Genomic DNA, 26,358 nt, shown 5'->3' on the forward strand with positions numbered 1-26,358 from the left:
GAGCAGCGTGAACATGGTGCCTCAATTAAAGCTAGAATCCTTAATTGAAACAATAACATAGTGTTTTGGTAAAACGCTGAGGGATGAGCCTGGAGAAATGTAAGCACTCTCAAATTCATAGACTGGGTTGTGGATGCAAGGAATGACCATCCATAATATAAAAATGATAGTTTTAACCATGTTTTGAGGCTATACAGTTTTATAAACATTTATATTGTTTACAAACTTCAGAGTAAAAAATGCTTATATTTTTGGTTCTGATGGGGTACGACAGTTGAGCTCATGGGGCATTTATAAGTTATATTCTTCAAGAATCAATGGTCCAAAATGGATGTAGCAACTAAGGATTCTAGCTTTGAACCCATATTTTTCTTTCTTTCTCTCTCTATCTCTCTTTCTCTCTCTTGATCTCTCTTTCTTTCTCGCTCTCTCTCTCTGTCCCTGTCTCTCCCTCACCCCTCATTCTCTCTCCCTCATCCCTCTCTCTCTTTCCCTCTCTCTCTCCCTCTCTCTCCCCCTCTCTCTCCCCCTCTCCAGGCTGTGAGCCCTGTGGAGTGTGGTCATGACCAGCCAGGGCAGCAACAGCAGCAGGAAGGACAGCCATGCTGCTGACAGTACCCCCTCCTCCTCCACGCCCTCACGCCTGCCCCCCGGCCCCAAGCTGCAGGTGCAGCGCTCCCTCTCCCGAGACACCATCACCATCCACTTCTCCGCCCTGGGAAAAGAGGAGGATGAGGACGAGGAGCTGTATGGGTTTGGGGCGTCTGTGTCATCATCCTCCCCAGGAGAGGGGTCAGAAGGGCTGGGTGGGATGGAGGGGAGGACTGAGGACCAGGGCATCGTGACGGCCTTGGAAGCCAGCGAGGAGCTACTGTTTGAGGCTGGAGGGATTGAGACCACCACTACCATTAATGTGTCCTCTACCACTCTACCCCACAGCCCAGCCCTGCCCATCCTCCCCTCCTCCACCCACCCCACCCTCGAGTCCCCCCCTGCTTGCTCCTCCTGGCCCTCCAATCACACAAGACCCACGATCCCTCCCACTGCCACCACCTCCTCCTCCACCACCTCCTCCCCCTCTCGCTCCGCAGCCCTGCCCTCCAAGCCTTTCCTCAGCCTCAGGTCCCTGTCCAATGAAATGATGGTTGCCTCTCCTTCTTCTGCCGGGCGGCACCGCCACCACCTGATGAAGACGTTCGTCAAGTCTCTCTCCACAGACAATACCAGGCCCGACCACCAGGAGGCGCCCTCACAACCATCTCTCCCCCAGCAGCGCCCACCTCCAGACTCCCGCGTCAACAACCTGCTGCTCTTCAAGCAGTTGGGCCAGCCGAGGGGCTCCACCGCGTCTGGGGGTGGTGACTCCAAGACGGCCCCCTCCTCCCCCCTCACCAGCCCGGCCGACGGGAGGTGTTTCTTCAAGGTGCAAGAGATGGAGGCCAGGATCGAGGATACTAGGAGGCGTTTGTCAGAGGTCATGTGCGAGCCAATGCAGTTGTTCAGTAAGTTCATGGGCGACGAGGCTGGAGGCGGGGCCGAGGGAGTGGGTACAGGAGGGGGTACCTCCGCTACCCACTGCTCCAAATCCCTCTCCCTCAGCGCCACGGAGCTCACCAACCTGGCAGGCCTCAATGGGCACGCAGAGAGCAACGACAACTACAGCATCAAAGAGGAGGAGGGAGGCGACTCTGACGGAGAGGAGGAGGGGGAAGAGGAGACCCCTACTGGTGAAGCCCCAGCAGACTCTGTCTTCTCCTCTCCTCCAGCCAAGACCTCCAGGACCTCCAGGGTCTCCTCCCCTCCTCCTCTCCCCAGGTCCTCCTCCCTCGCCCTGGGTCACTGCTCAATGTCGGCCCTGGTCCGCCTGGAGGACGAGGAGTTCTTTGAGCTCTACAGTGAAGACTTTGAGCTCTGTACTGACACTGAGACACCGGACGGGGAGCGGCCCGGGTCCCTGCAGATCCAAACAGGCAGCACGGGTGTCTGCAGTGAAGCCGAGTCCGACGAAGAGGAGGAAGACTTAACAAACGTTCCCATCACTGGCCTCCTCTTCCTCATGTGTCTAGTCTACAGTTACCTGGTCCTCCCCCTGCCGCCCTATTTGTGTGCGGTGGTGCAGGGGGTGGCGGCAGGGTTCATGCTGGCTGTACTGGTGCTGTGGCTGTCGGCTCCGAAGGTCTCCAGCTGCAGTGGGACCAGGCAGGGCAGACGAAGGGGGGAGCAGTGGAACGTGGCCCAGCTGGATATCAAAGAACCTGGAATCTTTAAGGTAGGTCACTGTGTTAGCAGTTTAGTGCTAAGTATTTAGAAATTGGACTACTTACATCTGAAATTAGTGCCAAAGCAATTGTAAAGCAAAAAACTGTAAAGGGTGCATTAGTATTAGACTGGAACAAAATCCGGCTCAACCTGCAACTCTCCAGAACCAGAGTTGGTGACTGAACACTGTCTTACGTTTAACATCCTATCCCTGTATTTTTTTGTGTAAGGTTATGACATAGAAAGCTTTCTACCCAAGATGATAGCTAATATATTTATAAATGCAACAATAAAGATATTGTCATGCGTAGGCATACTTTTCTGTTGTGCAACAACCAAGGTATAAGGCAGATCACATAAAGAGGATCCTGACATCTTAGATAGGCCATGTCCTTCCCCTAGTAGTACCTGTCATCACTGTGGACAGATGGCCCATCTAAGATGTCAGGCTATCTGTCCACAGTGATGACAGGTATTACTAGGGGAAGGACATGGCCCATCTAAGATGTCAGGCTCTCTGTCCACAGTGATGACAGGTATTACTAGGGGAAGGACATGGCCCATCTAAGATGTCAGGCTATGTCCTTCCCCTAGTAATACCTGTCATCACTGTGGACAGAGAGCCTGACATCTTAGATGGGCCATGTCCTTCCCCTAGTAATACCTGTCATCACTGTGGACAGATAGCCTGACATCTTAGATGGGCCATGTCCTTCCCCTAGTAATACCTGTCATCACTGTGGACAGATAGCCTGACATCTTAGATGGGCCATGTCCTTCCCCTAGTAGTACCTGTCATCACTGTGGACAGATAGCCTGACATCTTAGATGGGCCATGTCTTTCCCCTAGTAGTACCTGTCATCACTGTGGACAGATAGCCTGTAGCTTCTATTGAGTTAGCAAGCTGAGCACATGTTGCTGATAGCGTCTACAAGATAAACAGCTGATACATGGCTGGCTTTTCCCCAGTGGGACTCAGAGAGAGTAGGGAGGATCTTCAAGGTTACGTCCCAAATGGCACCCTGTTCCCTATTTAGTGCACTACTTTTGACCAGGGCCAATAGGGCTCTGGTTAAAAGTAGTGCACTATATAGGGATTAGGTTGCCATTTGGGACGCTAACCAATTCTCCATATCGCCTCTCTGTTTGTCATTAAAGCTCAGGACTAAAACCTGATGGCTGCTCAGTTTATCAGATAGGACAGGAAGCAACTCAGTATCTGTCTGTAGATATCCTTCTTCTTCCCTCTCTTCAATGGCTAAAAAGCATGGTTGCCAAGGTAACAATTATCTTCCTTCCATGAATCCTAATATCCACACGAGTACTTTTCAGTGGGCTTGAGTTATTACACCATTAAACATTACACTGGCTTAAATATTGGGATGTACAACCTCTACTGAATGCTCATGCAGCATTCACCATGGTGGCTTCCCAGTGGGATAGAAAAACATTGGCTGGATGAGAAATACATCAAAGTCCGGTGTGGCTCAGCATGGTGCTTGCAACACCAGGGTTGTGGGTTTGATTCCCACAGGGGACCAGTATGAAAATGTATGCACTCACTACTGTAATAAGACTCTGGATAAGAGTGTCTGCTAAATGACTCCTCTAATCTAACGTCCTCATTGGGCTGTCTAACAACATACTGAGGCTGAATAGCATTCTCTCCAGCTACTCTGGGGTTTGCCCTGAAACAACCTCACAGATTAAATGGTCTGTTGATTTGTCAAACGTTCTCCTTTTAACCCAGTCAATGTGCTGGAAACTGAAACAGAGGAGACACGCTTAGCGGTTGGCCAGCGGTTATGTAAGCTTGTGCGTGTGTGTGTGTGTGTTCTTATTTGAGTGTGTGTGTGTACTTGTGTGTGTTTGAACCTGTGTGTGTTTGAATCTGTGTGGGCACATGAGCTCAATAGCCTCTGGCAACAGCTGTACTAGAGAGAGGCTCTCTGGTCACGCGGAACATAGCACAACAAAGCGCCTGTGGAACAACACAATATAGCCGGCTAAAGGAAGGGTCATATGGTGCAGCTCTCACCCACAGTCACACTATGATGTCATCATGCCCTTCTGCTCAGTATGATGTAATTCATGATGTAACGTCTCCCAGTCTTTGAAGAGAACTGAACAGACCGTTGTTGTTGTTTAGATGAAGCCATGTTTTGATACTAGCTCCACATATCAACATGGTCTGGATGATTCTCTCACTAGGAAGTTAGTATGGACCAGGGGTATCAGCTAAATGTTGGAGACCGTGTGATTATGTGGTTGTATTGCAGCCCATCACACTCCCCAATTAGTGTGTGTGTGTGTGTGTGTGTGTGTGTGTGTTTGTGCGTGTCATGCATACATATTTATTAGTCTCCATGTTGTTCCATGCGTCAGTCTGAGAGTTAACAATGTGTATTGTCCCCATTAACAGGGCTGGATGAACCAGATGTACAGCTATGACCTAGAGATGTACCATGCCACTCTGACCCACTCTGTGTATGTACGTCTGGAGGGCTCCACCCTGCGCCTGTCCAAACCCAACCGCAACATCGCCCGGCGGGCCACGCACAACGAGCCCAAACCTGACGTCACCTACATCAGCCAGAAGATCTATGACCTCACCGACAGCAAGGTGTGTGTGTCTGTCTGTGTGTGGAACGTGTTGTATGGTCGTTTAAGGAGGGATGCGTGATTTTGTGTGTGTGTCTAAGACCGAGAGAGGGAGGGAAAGGGAATACGATGTACAAGTGACATCGTCCTACGTCATACTTCTGGGTCCTGTCCCCTAATCTTTTGAATGGGCTTGACAATTATATCATAAACTCAGTGAAAATGCGGTCATTTAAGATATATAGAAAATTAATTTTGTGTTTGTGGATGAATTTACTTCTGAAGTTTGTGTGCTGAAGACCATTGTGATATGTTTTTTCCATTCAAAAAGCTAAACTAAAAGGCTACTTCCTAGAAACAGACGCATCACTTTCATACCGTATGTGGTGCACATTTGTGTATGTCTGTGTGTGTTTGGGCACACAGACATTAAAGTGGGCCTTCCTCACAAGTGATAGAAATACCTGTATCTGTCCAGTCAGCCTAGTATTTTTAGACCAAGCGGTTCATGTAGCGTGTAACATCCAAATGTGTCCCCAGATCCACCTTGTGCCCCAGAGCCTGGCCAGGAAGCGTGTGTGGAACAAGAAGTACCCAATCTGTATCGAGCTGGCCAAGCAGGAGGACTTCATGTCCAAGGCCCAGGCCCAGGTAGAGAGGACCGAGCCTGGGGAGGAGAAGCCGGCCGAGGTGGGGGAGAAGGGGGAGAAGCTGGAGGGTCCAGGAGGAGCTGGGGGTGGAGAGGAGCCCAGGAAACCCCCAGGGGAGCGAGATCTGACCCTGTTCCTGTTCGGAAGGACGGGTCGGGAGAAGGAAGAATGGTTCAGGAGGATTCTGGTGGCATCCAGACTGAAGTCCGAGGCTAATAAAATGTCCAGTGAGCGTCCAGTGGGCGGTGAGGGAACATTCAAATCAACACACACACACACACAGCTATACTTGTGAAGACTTTTTGGGGACCAACAATTGATTCCCATTCTAAATCCTATTTTCCCTAACACCTAACCCTAAGTATTAACCCCTAACCTTAACCCTAATTCTAACCCTAACCCTAATTCTAAGAGGATTACAGACAGGGAGACGTTAGCTAGACGTTAACATATGTGAAATGATTTCCAATAGAATTTGAACCCAGGTCTGGTTGTCGTTGCCTGACAGACTGGTCTCACAGACTGGAGGCAGAGAGCAGGAGCAGCAGCCTCATGGACGAGCCCAGTCAGAAGGACCCTTCCCTGGCTGGAGGGGTCAGGCAGAAGATGCTGCTGGACTACAACGTCTACATGGCCAAGTACGTCACCCCCCTGCCCCCGCTGGACAGCCCCCCTGCCAGCAGCCCCGCCCACAGCCAAGAGGGCAGCCCTGGAGCCACCAAGAAGGTAGGGCTGATGAGGGAGACCACAGAGATCTTTTTTATGTAATTCTATGGGGGTGACCATGTTGACACAGGCTGATCAGATAGCCATGTAGACGTGTAGCTAGTGTGGCCATGTAATAGCATGTAACAATATACAACTATACTAAGCAACATGCAACAATTTGAAAGAGTTACAGTTCAAATAAGGAAATCAGTCAGTTTAAATAAATAAATTAGGTCCTAATCTATGGATTTCACATAACTGGGAATACAGATATGCATCTGTTGGTCACAGATACCTTTAAAATAAAAAGTAGGGGCATGGATCATGCAGCGCGACGCATCTCCTTTGCATAGAGTTGATCAGGTTGTTGATTGTGGCCTGTGGAATGTTGTCCTATTCCTCTTCAATGGCTGTGCGAAGTTGCTGGATATTGGCTGGAACTCGAACACGCTGTTGTACATGTCGATCCAGAGCATCCCAAACATGCTCAATGGGTGAAATGTCTGGTGAGTATACAGACCATGGAAGAACTGGAACATTTTCAGCTTCCAGGAATTGTGTACAGATCCTTGCGACATGGGGCTGTGCATTATCATGCTGAAACATGAGGTGATGGCGGCGGATGAATGGCAAGACAATGGGCCTCAGGATCTCATCTCTGTGCATTCAATGAAATTGTGTTTGTTGTACGTATGTATGTTTACTACATTTGTCTCACTACCTGTTACTCCCACCTTGTTCTTCTCAGTTACCCAGCAGCCCGTGCGAGCGGCCGGGGCAAGGGACGGTGCCAGAGGCGTGGGTGAACGCCCTGATAGGCCGGGTGTTCTGGGACTTCCTGGGGGAGAAGTACTGGGCTGACATGGTCTCCAAGAAGATCCAGATGAAGCTCAGTAAGATCAGGGTGAGTACTGGCATCCTATCTCCTCTGCCTCCACATACAGTCAGCGTGTAAATTCCTCTTATCTGTCTTTGTCCCAGAGAGCTCTTTGTCGATAGTCCTTTTTAAATTCCATGCGTCCTCTCCTCCCGTCTTCCCCTCGCTTACTTCTCAACACATGAGAGGGAAATGACATGTAACTCAGAGAAAACACACTTGTAAAAAGGGACACTGTCCTCAAGTGTAAATGTCATGTGTGTTACAGCTGCCGTACTTTATGAATGAGCTGGTTCTGACAGCGCTGGACATGGGCTTCTCCATTCCCAAGATCCTCCATGCCTCCAAGCCCTCCGTGGACCACCAAGGTAGGACTCTCTCTCTCTCTCTCTGCTTTCTTTTCTCCCTCTCTATCTTTTCTCCTCTCCCTCCTCCTTTCATCTCCTCTCTCTCCCCCTCTCTTCTCCCTTTCGTCTCAGTCTCCACATACTCCTGCCTCTATTGACCAGAGTAATTAAACTTCACATCCACATCCTCTCTGTCTATTACACTGTGACTCACTCTGTCTGCCCAGCACAAGGACTCTCTACCCCTGTGGCTGTTTTCATAAAACGTCTAGGATCAGGTCTTCCCTGTCCATACAGTGCTGTGAAAAAGTATTTTCCCCCTTTCTAATTTTCTCTACTTTTGCATATGTTTTATACAAAATGTTACCAGATCTTCAACCAAAACCTAATATTAGATAAAGGGAACCTGAGTGAACAAATAACACAACAATTACATACTTATTTCATTTATTTAATAAACAAAGTTATGCAACACTCAATGCCCCATATGTGGAAAAAGTAATTGCCCCCTTACACTCAATAACTGGTTGTGCCACCTTTAGCTGCAATGACTCCAACCAAATGCTTCCTGTAGTTGTTGATCAGTCTCTCACGTCACTGTGGAGGAATTTTGGCCCACTCTTCCATGCAGAACTGCTTTAACTCAGCGACATTTGTGGGTTTTCAAGCATGCACTGCTCATTTCAAGTCCTGCCACATCTCAATTGGGATTAGGTCTGGACTTTGACGAGGCCATTAACTTAAAATGTGTTGCTTTTTAGCTATTTTCCAGTAGACTTTATTGTGTGTTGTGGATCATTGTCTTGCTGCATGACCCAGATGCGCTTCAGCTTCAGCTCACAGACGGATGGTCTGACATTCTCCAGTAGAATTCTCTGATACACAGCAGAATTCATGGTTCCTTCGATTAAGGTAAGTCATCCAGGTCCTGAGGCAGCAAAGCATCTCTAAACCACCACAGTACCGCCACCATGCTTGACCGTTGGTATAAGGTTCTTACTGTGGAATGCAGTGTTTGGTTTTCGCAAGGCATAATGAGACCCATGTCGTCCAAAAAGTTATACTTTTGACTAATCTGTCCATAGAACATTCTTCCAAGAGTCTTGATGATCATCCAGGTGCTTCCTGGTGCTTTTTGGCAAACTTGCGTCAACTTTTTGGACGAGATGGGTCCCATTATGTCTTGGCATTGGGTGTTGCATAACTTTGGTTATGAAATGAATGAAATAAGTCATTGTTGTTTTGGTTGAAGATCTGATAACATTTAGTATAAAAAAATATGCACAGGGGGAAAATACTTTTTCACGGCACTGTATATGTTTTTCATTAGGATCCTAAAGGCAAAACTGATCCTAGATCAGCACTCCAACTGAGAATGTGAATACAGCCCACGACTCTGAGAGCAAGGCACATTAATTCCTGCATTGATATGTCTGACTTTGGGAGGGGATGAGGGGGAGAAGTGGGAGGCTAGTGAGGAGAGTGGGAGGTCATATTGATCCAGCCATTTAACTATATTCTGATGTAGGGGATACAGTTGGGAGTGTGTGGGTGTGGGGTTACCACGCCAACTGAAATTTTAGCTCAGTTTTTCATGTTTTACCTGAAAAACCTTTCAGTGCTAAGCTTGAATGTCTCACTGTCTCACTTTAACGGTTCACTTCTCTTTAAAGGCTCAGTGCAGTCAAAATGCAGTTTTTTCCTCTGTTTTGTATCATATAGATGATGAAACTAACACTGTAATGGGTGGAGTTTTGGCTTACCTGGTGACATCAACAGGTGGTATATGTTTTAATAGACCAATAACAAAGATAGTTCTAAACCTCTCTGCCAATACCAGCTAGTTTTCAGTTTCCCCCTCCCCACTCAGACCACTCCCAGACAGTCCTAGCAAAATCATTGCTTGAGAAATAGTTTTTTGCTAAAAAGCTTTTTTTGGGGGGACAATTTTAATTGAAAACAATCACAGTAAGGTACTTAATTGTTACCCAGAAATGATTTGATATTGAGATAAAAATGGTTGCATTGAAAGCTACAGTCTGGAATTTGGGAAGCTTTCCATATTCAATTCAAGGTGAATGGTTAAACTCCTAAGCCTGTACTGCAGCGTTTCCCAACCTCGTTCCTGGGGACCCCAAGGGGTGCCCTAGCACTACACAGCTGATTCAAATAATCAGGGGGGGCCCCATGACCGAGTTTGGGAAATACTGCTCTGCTGTCTTGCTACAGTAGAAGCGGCAGGTAGCCTAGTGGTTAAGAGCGTTGGGTCAGTAACTGAAAGGTCGCTGGTTTGAATGCCCTTGGGCAAGGCAGTTAACCCCCAACAACAACTGCTCCCCGGGCGCCGATGATGTCGATAAGGTAGACCCCCGCACCTCTCTGATTCAGAGGGGTTGGGTTAAATGCGGAAGACACATTTTGGTTGAATGCATTCAGTTGTGCAACTGACTAGGTATCCCCCTTTCCCTTGAGCTCCTCAGTCCAGAGAGTGATTTATTGCACATTGTCCTACACAACACAGCTCCCATGGGCTTTCCCCTCAGGCATTACCAGCTGATGCTTGCACATAATGAGCCCAATGGGGATTACTGCTCAGCAGCTCTGTGCTCCTCTATTCCAGGAGTCTGGATGATGAAGCCAATATAAGTTAAGGGCTTTATAACTGTTATCATTTGAAGAGTTTCCAGAGAGTTAGTCACAGTAATCCCTCTCCACTTTCATTGTGTGGGATAGAGAGGATTTGGAGAGCAAGAGATGAAGAGTAAAAGTCTCTTACTAAGGAACAGGTTGATATTTCCTCCCCATATAGAGAGACGTGATATGACTGAAGAGCTGGTTTTCACTTGTGTGCACACATACATACATTCACACACACACACACACACACACACACACATATACACACACACATATACACCAAAAAAAAACACAGGGTTCTGAGCTTTCCCACCCGAAACCAGGAAGAAGCCTGGTGAGTTTGCCAGCTTCTGAGCCAATCAGAGGAGAGGCTGCCCTAGAGTTGACCTTTTGGTGTGTTTACTAGAGGATCATTCCACTTCCTGCCAGTCGGACACAGCATGTGGCTTCACTGCAATTAGGAGTCAGGTGGGGAACCCCTGGTTAGTCCACAAAAACAACATTAGCATTTGTTCACATTTGTTAATAATAATAATAATATGCCATTTAGCAGACGCTTTTATCCAAAGCGACTTACAGTCATGCGTGCATACATTTTTCGTGTATGGGTGGTCCCGGGGATTGAACCCACTACCTTGGCGTTACAAGCGCCGTGCTCTACCAGCTGAGCTACAGAGGTGGTTGTTCTTTAGAGACATGCAATGTTTAACAGAGTTTTACAATAGTACTAATACAGGGCCAAAGCAAACAACGCTGAATTATTTATCATGAAATTACATCAAACAGTGAATAACATAAGAGCTTAGTATTCAAGTTGTTGTTCATGTGTGCTCCCACCAGGGGCTGCTAGTGAGCAGAGTGCCCCAAAGGCAGAGGTGATGCTGCTTAAGGCCGCTACACACTTCACGAAACAGAGCGACGGAGCGTCGTATACGGTCCATTACAAAATTGTAACCAGTGTGAGAGAGAGATATTGAGAGTATTTATTAGGATCACCATTAGCAGCTACTCTTCCTGGGGTCCAAACAGTGTTAAAACAATTACATCACAGCAAAACACAACAACAGCCTACTTCATCAATAACACATTACATCATACAAGACATTATTACTCTATTATACAAAATTTACAATATAAAATCCACAATACCACAACATTGCATTGTGTTTGTGTGTGTGTAGAGTGTGTGTGCGTATGCATGTTTGTGTGTATATGTGTGTCTCTTCACAGTCCGCATTGTGCCATGAGTTGTTGTTTTATCTGTTTTTTTCAATCTGATTTTACTGCTTGCTTGAGTTACTTGATGTGGAAGAGTTTCATGTTGTCATGGCTCTATGTAGTACTGTGCATTTCCCAGAGTCTGTTCTGGACTTGGGGACTGTGAAAAGACCCCTGGTGGCATGTCTTGTGGGGTATGTATGGGTGTCTGAGCTGTGTGTTAGCCGTTTGAACAGACAGTTTGGTGCTTTCAACATGTCAATACCTCTCACAAAGACAAGTAGTGATGCAGTCAATCTCTCCTCTACTTTGAGCCAGGAGAGATTGACATGCAGGTTATTGATACTGTCCCTCCGTGTGCATTTAAGGGCCAGCCGTGCTGCTCTGTTCTGGGCCAACTGTCATTTGCCTTTGTTCTTCTTTGCAGTACTTGACCATATAACTGGGCAGTAGTCTAGGTGGGATAAAGCTAAGGGAGCTCTTACTGCTCTTTGCCTCAGGCTCACAGTGGGTGAGTGACTCATCCACTTACACATAGGACCAAGAGCTTTTATATACCGTCAGCATTAGCTATACAGTTTTGTGCTTTTGTAGTAACTAATCCGATATGGGTGTGTAGTTTGTCCTCAACGGTGGAGAACGTTTTCATTGCAAGGAAGTGTGAAAACAGTTGTGCATCATTATTCTACTATTGTCGTGCCAACGATGGTATGTTAGTAATGATTTACCATCCCTCTTTTATCCCCCTCTCTCTCTCTCCCTCCTCTTTCTAGGTCTGTGGTTTGATCTGGAGGTGTCCTATGCTGGTTCCTTCATCATGACCCTGGAGACCAAGATGAACTTGGCCCGTCTGGGGAAGGAGGGAGAGGGGCTGGGGGAGCAGGGGAAAGAGGGGTGAGTATGGAGGAGGGAGAGGGGCTGGGGGAGCAGGGGAAAGAGGGGTGAGTATGGAGGAGGGAGAGGGGCTGGGGGAGCAGGGGAAAGAGGGGTGAGTATGGAGGAGGGAGAGGGGCTGGGGGAGCAGGGGAAAGAGGGGTGAGTATGGAGGAGGGAGAGGGGCTGGGGGAGCAGGGGAAAGAGGGGTGAGTATGGAGGAGGGAGAGGGGCTGGGGGAGCAGGGGAAAGAGGGGTGAGTATGGAGGAGGGAGAGGGGCTGGGGAGCAGGGGAAAGAGGGGTGAGTATGGAGGAGGGAGAGGGGCTGGGGGAGCAGGGGAAAGAGGGGTGAGTATGGAGGAGGGAGAGGGGCTGGGGAGCAGGGGAAAGAGGGGTGAGTATGGAGGAGGGAGAGGGGCTGGGGGAGCAGATAAAAGAGGGGTGAGTATGGAGGAGGGAGAGGGGCTGGGGGAGCAGGGGAAAGAGGGGTGAGTATGGAGGAGGGAGAGGGGCTGGGGGAGCAGGGGAAAGAGGGGTGAGTATGGAGGAGGGAGAGGGGCTGGGGGAGCAGGGGAAAGAGGGGTGAGTATGGAGGAGGGAGAGGGGCTGGGGGAGCAGGGGAAAGAGGGGTGAGTATGGAGGAGGGAGAGGGGCTGGGGGAGCAAGAGAAAGAGGGGTGAGTATGGAGGAGGGAGAGGGGCTGGGGGAGCAGAGAAAGAGGGGTGAGTATGGAGGAGGGAGAGGGGCTGGGGGAGCAGGGGAGAGAGGGGTGAGTATGGAGGAGGGAGAGGGGCTTGGGGAGCAGAGGAGAGAGGGTTAAGGACATAGAGATAGACTGAATATAATATGTTATATTTACATACTGTATGTGGTTAAAAAAGAGCACTCAAGGAGATATTATCAAATCTTAAAATCAAGTACCTACTTATATAGTACATTAAAGTATGTGCATTGTCTTTGGTTATGTAGGCAATCACATATGACAAATTAGTGCCATTAAGGATGTATGATACTGAACAGAGTGGTTTAGCAACACCTTTTCTAAATACTTAATGGCTCCATTCACTGCCTGAGTTTATCTGGAACTGTCAAAGTGTTTTGTTTGACTTCCAACAATAATGCAATTAGTCAATTAGTGGAGGCTGGGAGGGGATAATGAGAAGTAACATTTTTAGTTGTAAATGTAGGATCAACAGCATGGCTTTGTCAGCACAGAGCACTGAGCATGTGCTGATAGCTGAATTACTATTGATAGGGTTTGTTCAGTGTTGTTTTATGCTGGTCATGGGGACTCATAGGATTTGCAGGATTTTGTTCCAGCCCAACACTAACACACATGATTCAACAACAGGTGTGTTAGTGCTGGGCTGCACCAAAAACCTGCACCACATGAGCAGGATTGAAAACACTGGGTTTGAATGAGAGACATTGTTAACTGTCACATTTGTCTCTTTTTCTCTCCTTCCTTCTTGCTTTCCTTTATTCCCTCTCTCTCTGGACTCTACCTCTGACCTCTGTGGATGTGTCTTATTGCTGGTGAGTTTGGGAAAGCTTTCTTTCTGCCTGGTGTACTGAAATCATCCCTCTTTTTTTCCTTTTCATATTTCACCCTCTTTTGTCTCATGGAATCAGCTTCCCTGCAAGCCAATCGATCCTTTAGATGCCTCGGCAGGGAAGTCACCTGGTCCCAGATTTGTTTGGGCTGTCTTGCCATCTTCTATGGCAGTGGTCACCAACCTTTTCTGAGTAAAGATCACTTTCTCTGGTATATGATCACACTGGTAATAGATCATTTGTTGTATTACTTGTAAGGCACAGCTGAGTGAGCATAATGTTTTACTGGACTGATGGCCTGCATCTGATGGTCAGACTGAGGGGAGGAAGGGAGCAGCGGTGAAGCTGCCTCTTACCTGATTCACCGTCTCTCCGCTCTCCCTCCTGCCGCTGAGAAAAGGGGACACAGTCTTCCAGCTGATGGCGAAACTCAAGTCACATTGCATTATTTCTGCCTCATGCACCAATTTGTTGTTACTCCTATGACCAGAGAAAGTGAAATATTCCTAGATATAAAAGACACAAGCCGCTAATAATAACAATGCAAGCTTATCGGAACACTTTGCTATAGGCTTCAATGCAGCTGCAATGCTAGTTGTAGCATAAGTTGAAGTAGGGAGGACAAAGATTTTATTGGTTAAAGTGTTGACAATGCTGAATAACAACTTAAACATGAACTTACTCATAAAAACAGCAGCTCTTTGCTGTATTTGTTGACACTCTCTCTAGTCATGGTTTTAAACCTTTTGAAATCTCACAGTATCAACTTTGCTGTGTGTTCAAGGCTTATTTTTACAGTCTATGGCTCGAGGAAACTGTGCAGACACAGTGATCTGAGCTATCTGATTGGCCAGTGGTAGGCCTATAGGTGGTGACCACTGTCCTATGGCTTGCAAATGACCATAGGAATTGGCAAGACAGCACTACAGATGTGGGACCAGGCTATTTCCCAGCCGAGGCCTCTGAGGGATCGTTCTTATTAGGGGATTTGTTGATCGTCTTTGAGCTGCTTAGCAAATGCTCTTCTGAGTGTACTTGGTTTGATGAAAAGCAAAGAAAATCCCTCTGCAAACAGTGGGGATGGCCTTGTGAGCAGAAACATGACTGCTCATGCTGTACCACATGGGAGTCGTTTAGGCTTTAGTCTTGGGTAAATGTTAAATGTTAGTCCCCGTTCAGGACTGAATGACTGTCAATACCTCAACTTTGACCAATTTGAACGAGCTGCTGTGTCCAAACTGGATTTGCTGAGGGCTTCCTAGGCACGAATGCTGCCAACACCGCTCCCCAATAACAATAGACAAATGTTCCTCCTCATTTTCATCTGTTTTCCACTTCCATTTCTTAAAGCTGACTAATACTCATTACCTTTGTTCTCATGTTTTATGTGTCTGTGCAGGCCCAGACCTCGGGCCTACTGCCTGGCGGACAGTGATGAAGAGTCCTCCAGTGCTGGATCGTCTGATGAAGAGGATCCCCCAGAAATCCCCATGGACATGCTGGGGGCGGAGGGGTGAGAGAACATCATTAGCATCAGACTGTGTCTGTCTCTCTGTTTCCATTAGTGTGTTTTTATCGACTTTAGAGACTCTTTATAGAACTAATTGGTGAATTGCATCTCTGTTAGAATATTACAATGAAGAAGCTACAGAGAACGCAGTCAATTATGTAGGCTAATAATTGTGCAGCAATTGTCGGTTACACTTTATTTTACAGCCCGTTTTAAGGTATTGTCCTAAGTACCACAAACAGATACAGGCAGGAGCTGCTTTCCGGCCCAGAGTGACAGAATGTACCCACTCACTGCCTTGAATCGTGGGAGGAGAGAGAGACTAATGAATAACTGATGATGTTGACTCACTCCCTCCTCTTCCTTTTCCGACACCTCATTCACCTCCTTCACTTCCCTTTATCCTTCCTTCTCCTCCTCTCCCTCATTCTCATCTCCTTCTCCTGCTCTTTGTCCTCTCTCCTTCTCCCTCCTCATTTCCCCCTCCTCCTATTCCTCCATTTCCTCCTCTTCCTCCTCCCTCACAGTTTCGTCGGAGGCCACCGGCCCAGTAAGATCATGCGGTTTGTGGACAAGATCGCCAAGTCCAAGTACTTCCAGAAGGCCACGGAGACAGAGTTCATCAAGAAGAAGATCGAGGAGGTGTCCAACACGCCCCTGCTGCTCACCGTGGAGGTGCTGGAGTGCCGCGGGACGCTGGCCGTCAACATACCACCCCCACCCACCGACAGGATATGGTACGTTCCGTCCATGCCCACCTCCCCCCACTGACAGGATAATGGTACGTCCCAATACCTTCATACAGTTACATACCACCTCCCCCCACTATTAGGATATGGAACGCCCCGGCACCTTCACAAAGTATACATAGCACCTCCCCCCACCCACAGGACATGGTGCACCCCATCACCCTCATACAGTATACATATCACCTCCCCCCGCAGACAGAATTTGGTACGTTCCACTCCAGGGGTAAGGTCTGAATATTGAATATCCAGTATGAATATTCAGGTTATTCAGCTATAGAGATACAGCAGGCCTTAGCCTGGCTTGTTGACACAGTAGCCCACATGTCCTCTGCTGGTCATATGAATGAAGTAGAGGAGTCAAAGCATTATTTGCCACCAAAATGTATTTTATATTTATTTAACTTTTAATTATGAAAAATATATTCAAGATTTCAAACATTTTATTTTAAGTGAGCTGTTTTTACTTACTTTGACTTACTTTCAGGAAGACTAGACTAGTAGCTTACTAGTTCAATGGGTGTAAGAGAAACCTTCCCCAGGATATTAGTATACAGTAAGCCAATGGGTGTAACAGAGTAAACCTTCCCCCTCCAGGTATGGCTTCAGGAGTCCCCCCCACTTGGAGCTGAAAGCCCGGCCCAAGCTGGGTGAGAGGGAGGTCACGCTGGCCCACGTCACCGACTGGATCGAGAAGAAACTGGATCAGGAGTTTCAGGTAAACTGAGACCAGGGAGAGTAGAGCAATAACGTCTCTCTACTTGGATTATGTAATAATTGTAGTGTGTGATCTGAAATCCAGGAGATTTCACTGAGTTTTTCCTGAACACGGGATCTGCCTGGGAACATCTCTGGGCTCTATAGTCTTTCCTGGTCAGAAAGATCTAAGCCCCCCCTAACTATTTGTTAATACAATTTGATTAATCATATCATCACATTAATGTAACTTTTTAGTTCAGTATGTGTCGAAAGCTTTGCATTTCTCTTAGCTTTGCATCTCTTCCCTTGTCAACAAAGTGAATGTCTTCCCAGTGTTAGACAATGATGGGAATGGGACAACAGAAAAGTGGTGCGTTATGTATTTACAGCAGCCCACCAAGCTGTACTTCAAAGACAGTGTGATGTGGCTCTCTGTCTTAATCTAATGATCAGGCTGCTCCTACAACTCAAACGTGCACAGACAAAAGGCTTATCATAAATGCAATAAAATATTCTTAGCACCCCTTTAGCTTTAAGTGTTTTCCGTTTTACACCTTAGTTACTCAAGTTCTCGTTTTTGTTCTCACAGAAAATATTTGTGATGCCAAACATGGACGACCTCTGGCTACCCATCATGCACTCTGCCATGGACACCCGTTCCAACACCAACCTGGTTACTGTGACAACTACAACCGATGCCTTGAGGGACCCAGACCTCTCGGAGCCTGAGCTCTTCGACATGTGAAGACAACAAGACTCTCCGTTTCCAGGGTGTTGCTAAGGATAAGTCATTGGCCATCCCTGTAACCACTGGTGCCAACGCCGCGGTGGGCGGGGTTTACTGTCCTCCCCTCAGGACAGTGGGCCAATGCCACAGCCACTCCAGACTGTGGCTACTCTACCAGGAAGTGAAAAGAGACAGAGCGAGATGGAGAGAGAGACAACCTGCTTACTTCTCACTTGGTTGGGACATACTGCATCATTGGTTTGAGGGAATATTAATCCGAAGATGGTGTCAATCAGACAGGTCATGGACATGGATTCACCTGGAGACAGACAGACCATTTGGATTATAAGTGTGTGTGGTCAGACAAATTGCAGTGCAGTGTAAACTGAAGAACCACACTACCTGTGATGTACAGCAGCTGCACCAAACATCATAGACGAACATGAAATGTGTGTGTAGTAATCTGAGTCATTGATATGCCCTGCATTTCTTTTTCAATTGAGTTTCGGACCCAAAACCCATGAAAAAAGGATGGGTGTAGATGCTCATAGAGAGAATGCTGTGTGTGTGTGATTTGTCATATGCTTCATCATCTAATACACTTACAGTGGGGGAAAAAAAGTATTTAGTCAGCCACCAATTGTGCAAGTTCTCCCACTTAAAAAGATGAGAGAGGCCTGTAATTTTCATCATAGGTACACATCAACTATGACAGACAAAATGAGAAAAAAAATTCCAGAAAATCACATTGAATTTATTTGCAAATTATGGTGGAAAATAAGTATTTGGTCAATAACAAAAGTTTCTCAATACTTTGTTATATACCCTTTGTTGGCAATGACACAGGTCAAAGTTCAAACGTTTTCTGTAAGTCTTCACAAGGTTTTCACACACTGTTGCTGGTATTTTGGCCCATTCCTCCATGCAGATCTCCTCTAGAGCAGTGATGTTTTGGGGCTGTCGCTGGGCAACACAGACTTTCAACTCCCTCCAAAGACTTTCTATGGGGTTGAGATCTGGAGACTGGCTAGGCCACTCCAGGACCTTGAAATGCTTCTTACGAAGCCACTCCTTCGTTGCCCGTGCGGTGTGTTTGGGATCATTGTCATGCTGAAAGACCCAGCCACGTTTCATCTTCAATGCCCTTGCTGATGGAAGGAGGTTTTCACTCAAAATCTCACGATACATGGCCCCATTCATTCTTTCCTTTACACGGATCAGTCGTCCTGGTCCCTTTGCAGAAAAACAGCCCCAAAGCATGATGTTTCCACCCCCATGCTTCACAGTAGGTATGGTGTTCTTTGGATGCAACTCAGCATTCTTTGTCCTCCAAACACGACGAGTTGAGTTGTTACCAAAAAGTTCTATTTTGGTTTCATCTGACCATATGACATTCTCCCAATCCTCTTCTGGATCATCCAAATGCACTCTAGCAAACTTCAGACGGGCCTGAACATGTACTGGCTTAAGCAGGGGGACACGTCTGTACTGGCTTAAGCAGGGGGACACGTCTTGCACTGCAGGATTTGAGTCCCTGGCGGCATAGTGTGTTACTGATGGTAGGCTTTGTTACTTTGGTCCCAGCTCTCTGCAGGTCATTCACTAGGTCCCCCCGTGTGGTTCTGGGATTTTTGCTCACCGTTCTTGTGATCATTTTGACCCCACGGGGTGAGATCTTGCGTGGAGCCCCAGATCGAGGGAGATTATCAGTGGTCTTGTATGTCTTCCATTTCCTAATAATTGCTCCCACAGTTGATTTCTTCAAACCAAGCTGCTTACCTATTGCAGATTCAGTCTTCCCAGCCTGGTGCAGGTCTACAATTTTGTTTCTGGTGTCCTTTGACAGCTCTTTGGTCTTGGCCATAGTGGAGTTTGGAGTGTGACTGTTTGAGGTTGTGGACAGGTGTCTTTTATACTGATAACAAGTTCAAACAGGTGCCATTAATACAGGTAACGAGTGGAGGCCAGAGGAGCCTCTTAAAGAAGAAGTTACAGGTCTGTGAGAGCCAGAAATCTTGCTTGTTTGTAGGTGACCAAATACTTATTTTCCACCATATTTTGCAAATAAATTCATTAAAAATCCTACAATGTGATTTTCTGGAGAAAGAAATTCTCAATTTGTCTGTCATAGTTGACGTGTACCTATGATGAAAATTACAGGCCTCTCTCATCTTTTTAAGTGGGAGAACTTGCACAATTGGTGGCCTGACTAAATACTTTTTTCCCCCACTGTATGGGCATTGTGAGACACAGTATATCCCTCTCTCCGCCCCCTCTCCCTCCATTTTGCTGCCTGTGTCATCCATCGCGTGGCATTCCTTATGCAAACAGGTCAATGCCACTGTGCATCGATCAACAATACCAGCTGAAACCCCTCACCATCCTACCCCCAAAAGAACTCATACCGCAGAAGGCAGGCTCATGTGGTAGTTACTAAATAGCCTGGGATGAATACCCTTGCCTGAAAATGTGTGTTGGATCCTGAAGATAATGTCTAAGCTTTAGCTCAGCATGCTCACGCACTCTTGTGGCATGGGTATGAAACCGGGGTTCTAGCCCGGGTAGGTCACAGATGTAGGCTAAATATGGTAGTTACTGACTGTATAGCTTGGGAGCTTTCATCAAACGCATAAGGCCTTCAGTGTCTTCTGTCCACCATTGCCTCAGCCATTCTGACTCAAAGTCAAACCACATTGTTGACAAGGTGTGCAAATACCAACCATAAATCTATGTATATTCACAATGGTCTTAGAGCTATGATGTCAAAATAGATGTGTGTAGACTGGAGACACAAGGACTAATGAATGTACCTGTACATGTAAAGCAGGCAGTTCCCTAACTGGTTAAAATATAAAGGAGCCTAATAGACTGCTGACTTAGGGCTTGATTCAATTAGGTCCGCTTTAGCCGACATCCGCATAACGGTTGTTTTGGCGGTGTCGGAAGTGGAACTGTGTTAGAGATGTCAAATCCAAAAGCGGCTTCTGGAATTATACCTAAAGCAGACATTGCCATTGGTCGCATTAAGAGAAATCTCATGCAGCCTCGTTTACAAGTTTGAACACTGGAATGGGAGATATTTTCTACACCTTGATTAGGCTGATAGAAATCTTCATAATTTCATTTAATGATGTTGAATTTGAGCGTCATTATCTCTATAGACTTTACTCTTTCTAAACTTCTAATGGGTGGGACGACATGGCTTTGTGACAATGATCACAAGAGCAGCTGCTCACCGATTTGACAGCTCCAACGCAGTTACACCTCAGACACCGCCAAAACATCAGCTTTTCCTGGTGTAGTCCATCGCTGGTTAACGCTTGATCTGATTGAATCTAGTCATTACTTTGGCAGTGGTAGGAGATATTTCCTGAGTTAATTTTCTATCAACTGTTTTAAAATGCAGAGGTCAAATGCATTTGTCTCTTGTGGTCTTCTAGGCCAAGAAGCACTTTCACACACCTCTTTTTAAAACTGCTTCTCAACCTTTTTTGTACCAGCAACTGGCAAATCTGGTGTCCTATTCAGGGGGTGAACTTGTACAGTAAGTCTCACGATACAGAAACAAGAGATAGGCTCCTGCCCTGTGGTCCATTCTAGTTTGGACAAGGCTTGCTTAGTTACTGGCAAAGCTATGTTTTTCCTCCTTGGAGCACCACTGCGCTATATTACTTAATTGTCAGACATCCATCCAAGGGACTGATCAGCAACATCCAAGGGACCGGAGGTCCACGTTTGCCAGCTACGACACATTACATATTTCACACACTCAGATTCTGAACATGTTGTTTAGATGCCTGTAGCTGGTGATTCAAATGGCCATAACTAATGTCAGCCATACCGCTGAGCCAATGGAAACGTGAGCCATTCAGTAAATACAATGACCGCTTTTCTTATTTATTAATTTCCTGTCTTGAAATACTTCACTGTATGTCTATGTACATATGAAAAATATAAAACAAATTCAAATATCAAGTTGCAATGACTGGCGTAGATGTTGACATTTCAGATTCATGAAATTTGCCAAGAATAACTACTTTGTTTACAGGTGACATTTGGGTTTTGTTTGCCACAACTTTGTTCAAATGTTTGTGTATGTTGGAAAGCTGTGTGTATGAGGCAGAAGTGCAGTTTGAATAACCAGACATTCCCCTCAAGTTGTTGGTTATCAAATATGTTTGAAGCTGTTATACCATGTGTGCGCGAGGCCATGTCCTTGATCTTTTCTCACGCGCTACTGTGTTGTCACATTTGCAGTGGTGAAGAAAAATCAGGCATTGCAGTTTTCAGTGATAATGTTATGACAGCTCTGATCAATAAAACATTTTGCTTGCTTTTGTGTAACTAATCATACTTTGACAATGGTAGTTGAGCACCCTAGGCCAGGATAAGCTCTTTCAAACTACATGTGTAGTAGTTCAGGGCATAAGGACTTTGTGCTTTTGACTTAGTGACATTCGCCCTACAGGGTAAAACATACCCGTGAGTAGTAGGTAGAACTAAATAAAAATTGGTGATCAAATCTGCCTATAAACAACATGTATACTGGTTTATTCCTTCTAGCTCAAGAACGGGAGGGGGAGGGATACCTCAAGTCACCTAAAGCCTTAGGAAGTATATTCACATTAATCAGCAACAGAAATAGCACACGCCGTGACAAATATCCATGATTAGATGTGAGTTGCATTTAAAAGAGAAACTTGGGATGAAATGCCAAGTAACCCCAGTTATAACAAGCCTTTGATTTGCTCTTGCAGCTGTAGCTTGGCCTATGGAGCCATGGAGAGGGCTCCGCAGGTTCAAAGACAGTGCATACAGTTACCATAGAAATTAAGACAATAAAATATTCCACTACAAATGTGACTTTATTCGACAATTTAATCATGTTCAATAAATTGAGTTGTAGTAGTTGAAGTCTCTCCATGGTATCCATTTTGTTTTCCATCACATGCCACGTTGGACACTGGACTTGTTCCATCACTGCATCTAGAGCAATGAATAGATGCACACATAAGCCTACTATTTCAAACGCAGACAGTCAGTTTGATCTGAGAATAGGTTAAGTCAGAATACAAAAAGGTAACTTCACCGTCAATCAGAAGTCTAACGCGTAAAACATCATTCACAACCCCCATTGCACATTACAGAAGTCAAGTTCAAAGTATTCACCTCCAAATCTTTGAGGGAACACCGAATGATGCAGGGTTCCTTCGTGGAAAGGAGTCACACTATTAATGGCTTACAGTCACCTGATCCAAGACTTGCGCCACATTAACTTGAAGATTCCCTGAAGTGGCAAAGAAACATAGGCAAGAAGTCAGTTAATTTCACCAAGGCAGGAGACCACCACATTAATCTCAATGCCTGGGTTATGAGTCAGAACAACAAAAGTTAACTTCACTGTCAATCAGAAGTCTAACGCGTTAAAACATCATTCATACAACCATGGATATTTTCATAGGATATTGGATTGCATGCAACTACCTCAAGAGAACACCAGGGGTTCCATGGTACAACGTGGACTCAAGAGGGCCATGCTGCTGGCCACGTGCGCAGTCTCCGCACATGATTGTTGTGCTGTAATGGCCTCCGATTTCCTGAGGAATAGAATCAAAACGTTAACGAAAAATGATTTGGCATCAAGGATATGTTTAAAGTCAATCCAGATGTCTATAAATGAACCCTACCTCGAACTAAGTCGTAAGTAGCTAGTTAGCCACTAGCTCCTGGCCTTTTTACTAACTTCCTTGCCAAATGGCATATAAAGATTAGTTGACACTACACTACAGTTTAACGCATAATCTTTTAGCGTCCATCAAACAATACGGGTAAACAAAATTTGAGTTTAGTCTGCACTGTTTGATCCATGCATCTGCAATAAGCCGCATACTTCATGTCCCTCTTGCTTAATGAAATGTAATGTGACCGGAAGACCCCCCGAATAATTTATACTTTCTTGCAAAGCATATCCGGTAGCTAACTGTGTACTTATTGGTTGAGAGACATCCTAGAATTTCCCCCTCCTCCACTGTTTCGGACATCGCAATCTAAGTCCAACCCCCACATATTCATTTCAGGAAGATGCAAGTTGGCTAGGCACAGAGCCAGACACACTTGAGAACCGAAGCAAGAAGAATAGCAACGCCACAGACAAACTGAAATGTTTTGATACCTTAACGCTTTGGGAAAGCCTCTTTAAAACTTGGTTGTATCGACGCATTGTATTCTATGTAACTCGTACTACCCCGGTTGGACTGTATGATGGACTGGACGGTTAGCAGTCGGGCCCTAGTATGGTGCATTTTCACGTTACTGTGTAGTATTGACCCACTTCAAATGGTAAGTAGATAGCTAACCTAACTTACGATACTGAACCTTAGTGGGAGTAATTGGCCTATTAGCTAGCTAGTTAGCTAATGGGTTTAGGGGTTAACTAACAAGAGAAAAGACGGGAATGACACCACCTAGCTAATATTTAGAACTAGTTAGCTAGCTGATATGTTGGGCTAAATGCTGGTTAGCTAGCTAACTTAGCTAGCTAACAACCAGTAATGTATTTTATGCCTAGCTAACTAGTGTCAACTCCAACTAAGCTAAGGCCAATATTGTATGTTGTTACTAAATTGCTTGAAGTAGATACTGTAGTATTAGCTAGTCTCCTGTTTTTGTAGTAGGGCACATTGGTTACTTTTTATAAAAGGTTGACAGATAATGTCTTGTACAACATTTATCCAACAAGCTAGCTAGCCATTAAGTCACACTAGTTGGCTAATCAAATCATGCCATAAGATAGATGAAGCCAAGGCATTAGAGCCAGGCTAGGGACCCTAGCAAAATTGATAAGATTAGACTTTAGACCCCCATGTAAAGAGTCTGTCTGTAAAGACCAATCAGTTGAAGTTCCATCGGCTAACTGGTTGCTGGAGCAAGCCCATTGCTCTGTGTAAAATGTTTATCTTTCTAAATTGGGAAAAACCATCAAAGAAAATAGTGTATAGTGCTTTCAAAATTAACTAGAAAAGGTGTGTCCATTCCATGTTGGCCTCTTGCCTTTTCCCTAGTTATCAATCCAGTGAAATACTGCACTGTCTCGATCTGCCTAGCTACAGTCGTTGACTCCCACCCAAGACAGAGGTGTGAGGAAGAGCTGCTGGAGATTAAAGCCATAGCTTGCTGGTTCAGCATTTGCAATTATAGGTTTATAGTTATTAGCCACACCACAGTATATAGGCTAGGCATACATAGCCTGTATACTTATCTATGTAACTTTCACCTATGATTTTATACCCAATGGATGGCTAATACAGACCATGCAAAAATATCCAACTTATTACAGAAGGACATGGTGTCTTTTTACCATGGAAGATGGATTCTATCCAACATGCAGCTTTATGAATAGCAGTGCACAGATGTTTGTTTAACACACTCGGCGCGCTAGTAATTCAGCATGCTTGTTCTGGTTGTGCTCACACTCTTACTGTCAGTCTTGTAGGTAGAGCTGGGCGATATGAACACAAATCTATATACCGATAAATTGACTGAATTATCATAACGATAAATTGAATGATAAGTTTATAACATTAATGTGCACCACAGTTATATTTTTATATTATCCTTAATACTTCTACTACTTTTAATGTAGCTATCAGTTGTCCCATCAAAAATCACCCATATTAGCAAACTTATTTAAATGTAAAACTTTGCATTTCTCTAGTAGGGCCCTATATGTTATTTATCGTAATGATATGATATCAGCAAAATGTCCACGATAAGTGGTCGGTTTGATCGGTGTTGATCATTTTCTGTTTATCGGCCCAGCTATTTCCCCGAGCCGACTAGGTGAAAAATCTGTCGATGTGCCCTTGAGCAAGGCACTTAACCCTAATTGCTCTTGTAAGTCGCTCTGGATAAGAGCGTCTGCTAAATGACCAATTATATTATATTATATTATATTATATTATTATATTATTATATATTATTATATTATACTTGTAGGCAGTGCTAACCATGTGCGTATAGACAGAGTTCAGTCTGTGTATACTCTGTGTTTGACTGTGTGTGTGCGCCCTATCTTAGCACAAGGCCAATGGCTTTGCAGGCACTTTGTGCGGCTGTATTAGGGTCTACATGTGCGGCAGAGACAGTGCCACTGTGAATGTTGACGAATGGAAGGAAGCTCAAATACCTGTGCACAGAAAAATCACAACACAAACATGCTTGATGTTTTAAGTCTCCCTGGGGTCTCTGCACACACTAATATCTCTCCATCCGACCTGCCTACTTGTGCATTGCATGTGGGCAAAATAAGTAGACAGTTAAAAGAAAACCACCGTGAAATTTAATGCAAGGTGGTGATGAGGGCAATATGCTCAAGATAGGACACAGGTTGTTCAACACAAAATATACATAACCTGGTCATGCATGGCCAATTGTACACCATGTCAGTTTAATTTCTTCACCTTCCCCAAAACATTTTCCTCTTTGATTTTGATCTGTGGTCACCAGAAGTGAGATGATAATGATCGTCATCAGTTCCTGTGTTAATTCATGCCTGCACGCAAACTGTGAGCACTACAGCAAGTAGGGAGGAAACATTCAGACCGTTTTGGAAACTTTCCATTGAAAGTGAATTAATGGAGGCAAGGTTGATAAAGCACTTGACAGAGTGAAGCAGTACATTTCTTGTACTGAGGATTTATTCTCGATGACAAAAAAAACTCACATTGTAAAAGTTGCTGTCAATAACACCCCTTCTAGGCAATGGTATATAGTAGGTAAATTAACAGGGAACCTGCAGATGTGGTGATGAAGGGTCAGAAGCACATTTCTACATTCAGTTCCACTAAAGATTTCCGAAGCAGCTTGTACTGTGTCCGGTTTCTGTTCTCCTATGTCCCCTTCTGGAGGGTGCATCTAGCGTCAATGTTTTTCCACTATCTTTTTGATTGGG

At 45.5% G+C, this 26,358-nt stretch overlaps 2 protein-coding genes and 1 long non-coding RNA gene across 3 annotated transcripts in view; 2 read left to right on the forward strand and 1 right to left on the reverse strand.

Annotated features, from left to right (window-relative positions):
• Positions 1-562: 562 nt before the first annotated feature.
• On the forward strand, positions 563-17,426 carry LOC311139708 (testis-expressed protein 2-like; the record flags this gene model as incomplete). Its single annotated transcript, XM_084174630.1, has 11 exons — positions 563-2,269; positions 4,683-4,883; positions 5,402-5,756; positions 6,020-6,237; positions 6,968-7,123; positions 7,365-7,464; positions 12,072-12,192; positions 15,132-15,239; positions 15,764-15,973; positions 16,580-16,700; positions 17,271-17,426. The coding sequence occupies 11 exons, from the start codon at positions 563-565 to the stop codon at positions 17,424-17,426; spliced, it is 3,453 nt and encodes a 1,150-aa protein (XP_084030756.1).
• A 4,828-nt stretch (positions 17,427-22,254) lies between these two features.
• On the reverse strand, positions 22,255-23,326 carry LOC311148308. Its single transcript, XR_014614881.1, has 4 exons — positions 23,096-23,326; positions 22,893-23,005; positions 22,578-22,695; positions 22,255-22,394 (listed from the first exon to the last, which is right to left on the reverse strand). It is a non-coding gene; the product is annotated as an uncharacterized lncRNA (long non-coding RNA).
• A 175-nt stretch (positions 23,327-23,501) lies between these two features.
• Positions 23,502-26,358, forward strand: part of LOC311106095 (serine/threonine-protein kinase/endoribonuclease IRE1-like) — a 31,486-nt gene continuing 28,629 nt past the window's right edge. The window contains 1 exon segment of the mRNA XM_084148403.1: positions 23,502-23,747. Within this exon segment, the coding sequence (XP_084004529.1) occupies positions 23,667-23,747 (81 nt within the window). The 5' untranslated portion in view covers positions 23,502-23,666.

This window comes from Coregonus lavaretus, assembly GCF_964263955.1.
Source record: "Coregonus lavaretus genome assembly, chromosome: 2".
In the NCBI taxonomy this organism is placed as follows: Eukaryota; Metazoa; Chordata; class Actinopteri; order Salmoniformes; family Salmonidae; genus Coregonus; species Coregonus lavaretus.